This window comes from Notolepis coatsorum (genome assembly GCF_963971535.1).
Source record: "Notolepis coatsorum genome assembly, chromosome: 14".
Lineage (NCBI taxonomy): Eukaryota > Metazoa > Chordata > Actinopteri > Aulopiformes > Paralepididae > Notolepis > Notolepis coatsorum.
The window spans coordinates 71015846-71027875 of record NC_140178.1 but is presented as its reverse complement, the minus strand read 5'-3'; the positions used below and the strand labels follow the sequence as shown (position 1 = coordinate 71027875).

The following is a 12030-nucleotide window of genomic DNA, read 5'->3' as shown; positions in this document are numbered from 1 at the left end:
CCTGAAACTCACTTAGGAGGTCCTCACAAGGATAGAAGTACACACACACACACACACTCTGCTCACCAGCTGTCTCTCCATGTCCTCGTCGCGTGGCGAGCTGATGAAGATGGTGTTCTCCATCAGGCCCACAAAACACCAGAAGGTGTCGCTCTCATCCTGGACCTCCGTCAGCAGGGGGGCCACCAGGTCGGACATGCCCTGGCAGTAGCCCATGTCTGGGTTAAACACGGCGTAGTTCAGCAGGACGCGCCTGGAGAAGGAGGAACAGCAGGAGACGTGTTAACCATTAGAATGCCCAGCGTATAGCCATGGTCAGATTCAGAAAATATGATCAGTTTTAATAATGAAACTCTGTATTGTATGGGAGGGGAGGGGGAGGGGTATGTTGGGTATTGGGGGGTGTAAAGATTTTCCAAAACCTCAAGACCTTTGATTTGAAGGTCATGATTCAATAAAACATTTGACCTCATTGTTGCAATAGTGCTCATTTATCTTTCATTGATCTATTTGACTGCTGGCTCCCTTTTTAATAAACTTTTTAATGTTTAACTTAAATTCTGACTATCTATCTATCTATAATATCTATCTATCTCACTTTGTTACACCCTTAATGTGTGTGTGGGGGGTATACAGTTTGTATACATATATCTACCTAAATGCAGCACATTTGATTCAGGATCATGGTAATTTTGTTGTATATGGCAATAAATGAGTTGAGTAGCACAGATTACTGTGGCTATGGATACAGCCATGTTTTACCATATACACTAAACATATGGATACAGCCATGTTTTTACCATATACACTAAACATATGGATACAGCCATGTTTTACCATATACACTAAACATATGGATACAGCCATGTTTTACCATATACACTAAACATATGGATACAGCCATGTTTTACCATATACACTAAACATATGGATACAGCCATGTTTTACCATATACACTAAACATATGGATACAGCCATGTTTTACCATATACACTAAACATATGGATACAGCCATGTTTTACCATATACACTAAACATATGGATACAGCCATGTTTTACCATATACACTAAACATATGGATACAGCCATGTTTTACCATATACACTAAACATATGGATACAGCCATGTTTTACCATATACACTAAACATATGGATACAGCCATGTTTTACCATATACACTAAACATATGGATACAGCCATGTTTTACCATATACACTAAACATATGGATACAGCCATGTTTTTACCATATACACTAAACATATGGATACAGCCATGTTTTACCATATACACTAAACATATGGATACAGCCATGTTTTACCATATACACTAAACATATGGATACAGCCATGTTTTACCATATATACTAAACATATGGATACAGCCATGTTTTTACCATATACACTAAACATATGGATACAGCCATGTTTTACCATATACACTAAACATATGGATACAGCCATGTTTTTACCATATACACTAAACATATGGATACAGCCATGTTTTTACCATATACACTAAACATATGGATACAGCCATGTTTTACCATATACACTAAACATATGGATACAGCCATGTTTTACCATATACACTAAACATATGGATACAGCCATGTTTTTACCATATACACTAAACATGGATACAGCCATGTTTTTACCATATACACTAAACATATGGATACAGCCATGTTTTTACCATATACACTAAAGATATGGATACAGCCATGTGTTTACCATATACACTAAACATATGGATACAGCTGTGTTTTACCATATACACTAAACATATGGATACAGCCATGTGTTTACCATTATACACTAAACATAAGCCTATATGAGAAATGACTGGAAAATTGACCATATGGGAACATGGCAGAAAGAACGCCCAACCTGAGCACTAGAGCACAACACAAGAGCAAAATGGCCACCGTGTGAAGATGGTCAACAGCTTCTTCCTCTTAAGACACGTACAGCACTGGCGTTTCAGCATACACTAATAACACCTAGACAAATACTGGGTAGCTAGATATGCTATATTTAAGTCCTCCTCTCGCTCCTCATTTAGAAAGCCATTAGCTCGGAGGACATGTCGGAAGTGCTCCAGCGGCTTATAGCCAGAGTCAATAAAGCATGAAACTCATTTGCTGCTGCTCCCCCAGGGCTGGGAATATGAAATGAATAGGTTAGCGCTCCCGAGCGCCGGGCTACGGGATGGGAATGATAAGAACGGAATGACAAAGGTGAGGGAGAGGAGAGGTAAGAGTGGGGGATAGCAGGAGGGAGAATGGGGAGAGGGAGGAGGGAATATGGAGAGGGAGACAATGAGTGCGAAGCAGGGCATTTGGTGAGGAAAAAAGGGAGTGAACATGAAGATTTGATTAAAAGGGGGTTGCCACTCGTTTTAAGAATTAGTGTTCTTCCTGTGCCCCAGGACAGTTCAGTCAGTATGTGTAAATAATATATCTCTCTCCTAATGCTTTTTTTTTTTATCCACTTTTTCTCCCATTTTTTTTTTCTACATTTTCTCCCATCCCAATTTCGTATCATCCAATTCAACCCTCCCCTGTCACGAACGCTGTTTCTTGCCTCCCACAAGCCGGCTGCAATGTGGACTAAGTCATACATAGCACAAGTCCCCTCCGGTACTTGAGGTAACAGCAGTCGCATCTTTTCACCTGCGCAGCTCGATCTCTCAGTGGCGAGGAGTAACGCGTGGGAGGCTCACGCTGCTCCCGACACTTCCTGATTCAACTGCGCAGGCGCACAAACCGACCTGTAGGAGTCGCTGTCCACAACGCCCAATCCCCACCCATCAGTTTCCCACCCCCTAATACGGCCAATGTGTATTAGTACGGACGACCAGCTAAACTGAAAGCAAATGTGGAGCGCTGGGCTCGAACTGACGAGCCCAGCGTCTCCAGCATTTCGTGGCGAGTGCCTTGCCCACTACGCCACGTAGCCGCCCTTCTCCTAATGCTGTAAATCAGAGAGATAGAACATCTGGAGTTGTTTTTCAGACGGCGATCTTCTTGGTGCCAACGGCGCCAGGTGTGACGTCGTTTAGAGCGACATCACAGAGCACCACGATCAGCCTAAAGCAGATTGCAATGGCAATAGTATGCATTTAGACGGCATTCTCTCAATAGATTTCCTTATGCTGTTTAGTTGCTCTTTAAAATGGGTGGCATTCCCCTTTAAAAGAAAACTAAAACTAAAAGAAAGAGGGACAGAGCTCTCCGGACCTCATGCTCTCCACGTTGGGGTTGTTCTCGCCTCTAAAGTAGAGGTTGCTGCGGTCAGTCCTCACCACGTCTTTGTCTACGGTGAACTGGACCTTCCTCCAGAACTCGCTGTGCTGTTCGGGACTCATAGACAACCTGGAGTGGGGGACACACACACACACACACACACACACACACACACACACACAAAGGTGCTGCAGTGTTCCAAGATGAGGCTCCACTTTTGCTCAAACTGCCTTTTCATATAAATCCATCAAAGAATGGAACAGGGTCCCCGATAATATAAAAAACATCAAACTATCCTAGTCTTGTGAGGTCATAAACAATATTCTAAGCAAGCAACGTTGCACTGATTGCACTTAGATGGTAAGATGAAGATCTGTGGGTGTATGTTAGGATGAAGATCTGTGGGTGTATGTTAGGATGAAGATCTGTGGGTGTATGTTAGGATGAAGATCTGTGGGTGTATGTTAGGATGAAGATCTGTGGGTGTATGTTAGGATGAAGATCTGTGGGTGTATGTTAGGATGAAGATCTGTGGGTATATGTTAGGATGAAGAGCTGTGGGTGTATGTTAGGATGAAGATCTGTGGGTGTATGTTAGGATGAAGATCTGTGGGTGTATGTTAGGATGAAGATCTGTGGGTGTATGTTAGGATGAAGATCTGTGGGTGTATGTTAGGATGAAGATCTGTGGGTGTATGTTAGGATGAAGATATGTCGGTGTATGTTAGGATGAAGATATGTCGGTGTATGTTAGGATGAAGATCTGTGGGTGTATGTTAGGATGAAGATCTGTGGGTGTATGTTAGGATGAAGATCTGTGGGTGTATGTTAGGATGAAGATCTGTGGGTGTATGTTAGGATGAAGATCTGTGGGTGTACTGTATGTTAGGATGAAGATCTGTGGGTGTATGTTAGGATGAAGATCTGTGGGTGTATGTTAGGATGAAGATCTGTGGGTGTATGTTAGGATGAAGATCTGTGGGTGTATGTTAGGATGAAGATCTGTGGGTGTATGTTAGGATGAAGATCTGTGGGTGTATGTTAGGATGAAGATCTGTGGGTGTATGTTAGGATGAAGATCTGTGGGTGTATGTTAGGATGGAGCAAGAATATGCACTCTGTACTGTTCTTTTTAAGCAAGGAGTTATTTAATTGTGCCTACTACGTAGGGTGTTTGAATGTATTGTTTTCCATAATGTATTTGATATGATATATTGTGTTTGTTATTGTAAGGTGGGAGGTAATGGTGGTGGGGGGAGGGAGGGCTAGGTGGAGGGAGGGAGGGGAGGGTTTCTTATGATTTGTATATTTTTTTATTGTACTTTTACCGTATATGACTGTATGATTGTATTGTACCTGTATTGTATTGTATTCATTTACCATCTAGGACTACAGATGGGAATTTGCTTCTGACGGACAGACTTTAGCAAGGTCAAGTTTTTCCACACTCCATTTCTTTCTTTCTTACGAGAGTGGATACTCCACTCCCCTAGGTATGTTCTCTGTATGGAGACGGTAGGAAGGCTGATACTGGGGGAAGAGGCTCTAGTAGGATTTAATCCAAGGCCAGCAGCAGTACATGTGGTTCCAGAGGTGAGGATCTGGGCAGCAGGATGCCCCATTTTATTTAAATTGCTAAGTATAATGAGTCATTTGTATGTAGGCGGCCTGACGTCTGGACATTATGTACACTTGTCCATCTTGTACGGTTTATGTACAGGCGATGGGCACACCAGCAACTAACAGACAATCATCTGAGAGTTGTTGTCAACACAGGTGGATGTATCATAATAGGGGGTGGCAGTTGGCAGTTACAACACCCAAATAAAGCTAGAAGTATTAGGCAAATCCATTTATAATAATCTCGATCATATTCACATAATCGTCTACTCTATCACTACAAGCTACAGTACAAGGAGTAAGGCCTACACGTTTCCAGACAGATTCATTTGCAAGCCAAACTGAACTATTTAAAAGCAGTGTCGGGTGGATTACTTTGAATATTACTATTTGCCCATAATGATTGACACATGTTCCAGCTCAGCCCAGGACTCCACCTGAACTGAATGTATTTTACGATGATACCGGGTGTATCTGGTTCACCCACCCAAAGGAGCCCTTCAGACTTGAATAACAATGATAGTAGCCTAGAGACCAAGGCTTCTGGACTTAGCCTGCCAATTAGAATTTCTCACATTTCTCCCATTACTCACAGTGGAATAGACCGCATAAGTGACGTAATACTTGGCACCTCCCCCCCTCCCAGACTGATCCGTTGCAGTAAGAGTACATTTGATCAACTTGAAACATCGTTGGAACTAATGATTCTGCTTAAAACAATGGATAACTTGAACAAAAGACAAAACTATCTATTTGCAAGAGACACATGACTGAAGTTTAGTTTATTTAGTCTATGAACTACACCCAGCATGAAAGAAGGGGAGAACCCACTGCAATAGCAACATTTATTCAAGTAGAAAAAAATATTTTACCCAGTTGGGACAAACATCAGTTTCACATGTATGTATTGCCGGTCCCAGAGGGCCGACCTACAATAGCGAATGTCCCTAACGGACCGACTCCCTGTTGTTGAAACACGCATGTGTGAGTGTCGGGGTCGGGTCCGGCTTTACTCGGCTCGTTTATTGAGCTTAGAAAGCTGTGCGTGTCTAAATGAGCAGACATGGTAGCCGGCTCGGTAACACTGAGGAACTCCTGGGGAGCGGTATTCACTCCAGCCCCTTTAAACCATTCTGTTAGAACAAGACCAATCCTCACTCGTTGCTAGGGACTATATTAGTGTCCTCCAACTCTGACACTAATGAACTAGACTAAAGGAAACAGAAGTCGGGTCCAAACAAGCAGAGGGGATTTAATTAACACTGTTTGTTTTCCATGCTGCCCGCCCAGGAACAATAACAGCACACCTGATGCAATGCCACGCAACTGTTTAGTTTCTAAGCCTGTGTTTGTGTTGTCAGACACTCCCTGGACACCTCTGCCTCTCTTGTCTCTTTTCTCCCTCTCTCTCTCTCTCTCCCCCTCTCTCTCAGTCTCTCCTTCACACTCCTCCCTTCAGGTGGCCATCACTCAGGAGAGTTCAGTGCTCATTCCTGCAAATCCATATTACTGATGGGAGTTAGGAAGGGAATGTTCCATTTATTTTGTATTACCCTACATGACAGTGATCCCAGGGTGCCAGCTGGGGGCAGGAACAATATTGTTTCCTAGATCAAATAATGCATGGTAACACAGGAGTGTTCACATCAACTTTCTTTTTTAATGTATGCAAGTCTGATAATGTGATGTAGAATACTACATGTATTCTACTATAAGCGTTGGCGTTTGATGTCAGATAGTCCTTACCTTTGGTCGGGGTATTCCAAAAAGAATATTCCAATTGTCTGATCGCAATTTCCAGTATTGGTGTCCATCTGGTCCCGGACATAATTTGGCACAACTTATGGATAGAGTGTGCCAGATGCGCTTTGAAGTGGTCGGATGAAGCGATTTACTCTGCTCTGTCTAAATTTAGCACCCGGAGGGATTTGAGTGTAACACAGGGTCTGGAACAGGGTTTACTGCACTCTCGATACTGCCACCTGGCAGGATCTGGCCGGTACTGCACCCTCGGGGTCCCTTCTTTTCACCTGACAGCGAGGACTCTCACTGGAGGTTCACGCTATTTCCCCCGATCCCTTCCCTGCTGAACAGGTGCCCCGACCGACCAGTAGGAACTGCAGTTTACAACGACCAGGACACATACCCCGCCAGCTTCCCACCCGCTAACACTGCCAATTGTGTTAGTAGGGACGACTGATCAAGCCGGAGGTACCGCTGATTAGATCCCAGTGTCTCTGCGGTGGTAGGCGAGTGCATTCTCCACTGCGCTACCCAGCCGCCCCCTGAAATCTTTAACAATGCAACATGTTAGACTGAGGGTTCCTTGAACCATTTAAATTGTATAGCATTGAAGCAAATTTTTTCGGAAATCGAATAGATTCAGGACCTTGTGAATCGGAATCTAATTTAATCGGAAATCGATTAGATTCAGGACCTTGTGAATCGATTCGGGAAATCAGTGGCGATACCCAGCCCTAGTGGACAGAGAGGAGAGAGATGCAGATGTGAAGTGAGAGCAGCACAAACAGTCTTGGGGAGCAAGGACCCCTGGTTAATATTTAAATTATGAACAACACAACCGATAAATGAAAGTTCAGAAAATGCGCCTAAAAGTACATACCCAAGTAAATGGAAGGTCCATTTGCAAGTTCTTGATATCTAGGGAGGGACATCTATGGACCTCAGGGAATGTATTCCCAGTGTCAGACATATTGTGTCTGTTACTATGCTTGAGTAAATTCATTGTAATGTACCAAAGGAGAATATCAATTATTATTAATGTACCAAAGGAGAATATCAATTATTATTATATATATTTCTTTTTCATCTTTGACGGTGAATAACACCATGCTAACATTGACCAGACGTGAAACATTTTGCTCATTCAGCACCTTCTTGAGATCAAGTGTACAAAAAAATCTAAGCAAATGAATAAAGGGCAGATGATTTACATGGGTTTTTGTAGATACAGTACTGAATTTTTCCATCCGGACACATGCAATTTTAAATATGAATATAGAATAGTAGGCCTATAAATTACCTTATTATGGCCAAGTCATACATTGATGGCCAAATCTCCTCTTTCCAATGGCAGAGTTCAATCTGGATTTAGTACCACCAGGTGCCCCGTAACAGGGCAGCAAAGATTGAGACACTTTTTTTTCCTAGATGTGTCACAGAAAGGTAAAGAAACAAACTACGTTCTATTTTATGGCAATAACATTCAGGTTTGTTCGACCTGTGAGACATAATCACAAAAAATAACGTTCAAAGATAATTTCATGCCGTAGTTTTATGAAATTCGAAAGCCCATCGAAAGCCCTGGGTCTCTTCTTTCATAGGACTACAAACCGATAGTGTAATTTCCTCGCGTCAATATCCGCCGGTTTCAGACTCAATGTGCTGAGATTTCTATAAACTCATATTTCACTAATAACACGTAAAATCGTTGGTAAACAAAAGTAGTGCTGAAAATATACACTTTGACTGCTGTTTTGATAGGGTTAGGGTCTTTACTTTTGGCTACATTTGAAAGAAAAATGCTACATAAATTAATATGGACTGTATTAATCTATTCATGACGTGAAATAAATCTCAGCCCGGTACCGGGCCCGTTGGGCTTAATTACACTTTAGAAGAGCTAACTGCCCTCCAACTTCGAACACATCATTACAGTTCAAACATTTAACATTTGACCAGGTTCGAACACAAAGTGACAGCCCTAATACATGCCCACATAGCTCCTGTACGCATATGCATTTCTTCAGTGAGGTCAGAGTGCTCAGAGTTTGGGGATTTAGTGCTGTGCTGATTGATTGAAAACTTTATTAACAGATGCAGAATGGGTACAATACAGTACGGCTCAATAAACACAATTATTAAGGGGATGCAGACCAGAGAAAGACTTTCGTCTTGTTTACATCAGGGCCCCCCATTTTCAATTCATCATAACATTTATGACATACAGTACTGTTACATTCAGACATTTATGACATAAGATATACAAATATACAGTTGTTATATGGTTGTTCGAGATAAATAAAGATCAAATCAAATCAAACAGTACTGTGAGACAGAGTTTCTAAAAGAGAATATATTACATTTGAGGGGGAGGAAACTGTACATTGGAGGGGGTTTGGTGGCGCGCCGCGCACCATATAGATGTAGCATATTGGCTCGAATATAAGACAGTTACACCTGAAATTCACAAACAATTGCAGTTGAGAGGTAGCATGGGGAAAAAGAGATGACCATTGGAGTGATGTTTAGCCCCTTTCTCAGTAAGCTAGTATAACATGTTGGTATGTATTCCTCACAATCTCTAGTTTCATATGCTACCACTGGCTTCGTGCTAGCTTAAAAAACTAAACTGGAAAACAGCAACGTTATACAACAGCGTATGATTAGGTTTCAGAGGGTTGAGGAGGACCGAGGAGTTATAATTCCAACTGGTGATCAATAAAGCAGAGTATAACCTGTGGTTCTATTTTTCACTTTGAGATGTTAAATGAAATAGCAGTAAGCTACAGTTCAATTCCATTTGTATTTTATTTAAGGGTAGAATCTGTAATGCTGTCAAACAGCGACCTCTAGGCAAAAGTACTCCTCTTGGACTTGTACTTAGTTTAGATTTTTTGTGGGTTGGACTTGAGCGGGGATAGGGACTAAACCGGTCTGCCAAGAGAGATCTCTAGAAATTCACAGTATAATAAATGTAATTACTATATAGCTAATATATACAGCTATATATAAAAAAAATTATTTACACATTTTAAATGAAATATTGTACATATTATGTTTAAATATGTTTTTTATAATTAAATTTAAACTTTTTTATTAATATGAGTTATTTAAAGGTAGAATCTGTAATGCCATCAAAAATAGCTACTGTATTCGAGTAGCTAAATATAATAGCCTACCTTGTTTTCAATGTGTTTGTATTACTAGTACATTATGATCAGATATTGTTTTCTTGAATTTTAAAAGAAAAAAAAGGGGGGGGTCTTATATTGGGGCTAATATAGTAATACCAGCCACCATCCAGTTGCTGGAATACACCCAGAGTTCTGGAATCTGCGCTGGGGATTTAATCAGCAACCTGTCAGTTTCTATACCTCTGGGACAACCTTCCACCCCAGACACAGATATTTACCGGTAACATGGAAAGTCTGATCTGGGTCTCCTGTGTAAAACCAGCACAATATTACTGGAACATACAAAGATATGAACAGAAGAACAGGGGGAAATTAACAACATGTGAGCTTGGAAACAGGTGGCTCTAAATAATGAAAGAGTGGACGGACGCACGCGAATAGGATTTCTTTTGGATCTTACACTGCATAAAAAGCCAACAGTGGACAGTCAGCATATTAATCACCGCTGAACCAGAGGGGAAATATATACAGGTAAGCAGTTTCTCTTCACGCAAAGCCAACAAGCCAATTTCACTATGTTCAACATACAGGATTGCAATCAAGGCTTATCGCTGATCATTAAAGAATTACATTAATTAATGATGACAACTAAAAAACTATTGGTTCTTCACGCTGCAGAGTATAAGGAGGGAGTGCTTGGTGCGAGCAGCAGTATTATTCACCATGGCTGATTTAGCACCAGGTTCTCTGCCGACCTTACAGGGGCGACAGTGGCAGTAGGTAGAGCAGTCGTCTGGTCATCTGAAGGTTCCCGGTTCAAATCCGGTTGTGCGAGTGAATGGGGCGAACGTGAGGCATAAGTTGTAGCGCGTTTTGGATAAAAGCGCTATATAAGTGAGGTCCATTCTCTGTGCCAAGAACTGAGATCGATCGATCGCTCTCCCACTCTCCCGCTACAGTGTTGTGATACTACTGTGATACTACTAGATCAGCGGTTCTTAAACTACGGCAGTGGAACGCCCTACCCTGTCAAAACCGCTCTCAAAGAGCACCTACGGGTGGCTTCAATTAGAAACTGGCCCCTGTAAATGTCCAAATCCCCCCCCCCCACCAATGTACAGTTTATTCCCCTTTGGATGTATATACGTTTTATGATCTATTTTTACTACACAGTTCTGTATATCTGTATGTCTTGTACAGTATGTCATAAATGTCCTGATGAATTGAAAATGGGGGACCCCGATGTAAACAAGATGAAAGTATTTTTCTGGTCTGCATCCTCTTGGCAGTTGTTTTGTATTGAGCCGTACTGTATTGTACCCATTCTGCAATTTGTTATTAACGTTTTCTATCAATCAATCAAAACAGGTCGCGACCCAAAGTGGGGTCATGGGTAGGTGACAGTGGGGTTGCGCATTGGGAAGTACATTTTTTTTTAATGTTCTAGCCAAATACAGTATGCCTCGTTTTATAAATGTGTATTGATAACATAGTGCTGTAATAAAGTTTTCTAATAAATATGCATGATCAAGTTCAACAATGTGTGCTTTTGGGGCGGCTGGGTGGTGCAGCGGACATTGCACTCGTCACCAACGCAAGAGACATCGGTCTCGAATCCGGCTGTCAGCGTTGCCTCCGGCTTGGGCCGGCTGTCATACTGACTCAATTGGCAGAGTCAGCGGGAGGGGAGTCGATGGGTGGTAGTCTGGTCATTGTAAACAGCGACACCTACAGGTCTGTCAGGGCGCCTGCACAGCAAAGACAGGAGATGGCGGGGGCAGTGTGAGCCTCCCACACGTTACACCTCGCCAATGAGAGTCCACGCTGGCAGGTGAAAAGAAGTGACTGGCTGCCTCCAGATGTATCGAAGGGGACATGTGATGGGCTTGTATCCTCCCTACGACCGGCCAGTGGGGGGCACATGCGAGCAACGATCAGGACAGGGGAGGGAGAATTGGCACGAGAGGGAAATTGGGATGGGAGGAAAAATCACAGAAAAAAGGAGAAAAAGTAGGTCAAAAAAATAAAACTGTGCTTTTATTTTGATATTCCTTAATTCCACGTTGAAATTACGCGATACATTGGAGACTTGTGTGACTGGGATACTTGTGTGACTGGGATATTCGTGTGACTTGGAGACTTGTGTGACTGGGAGACTTGTGTGACTGGGAGACTTGTGTGACTGGGAGACTCGTGTAACTTGTGTGACTGGGAGACGTGGGGTCGCCAAAAAAGATTCCTAAATAAAATGGGGTTGTGGTATAAAAAAAAAGTTTGAGAACCCCTGT

General features: G+C 42.2%; 1 protein-coding gene across 1 annotated transcript in view; it reads right to left on the bottom strand.

Annotated features, from left to right (window-relative positions):
* The window catches only part of tbc1d16 (TBC1 domain family, member 16), an 81328-nt gene that overhangs the window by 5553 nt on the left and 63745 nt on the right, over window positions 1-12030 (bottom strand). The window contains exons 9-10 of the mRNA XM_084328962.1: window positions 3240-3374; window positions 67-253 (exon numbers count right to left, since the gene is read on the bottom strand). Of these exons, the coding sequence (XP_084185088.1) occupies window positions 67-253; window positions 3240-3374 (322 nt within the window). The remainder of the gene's footprint in view (window positions 1-66; window positions 254-3239; window positions 3375-12030) is intronic.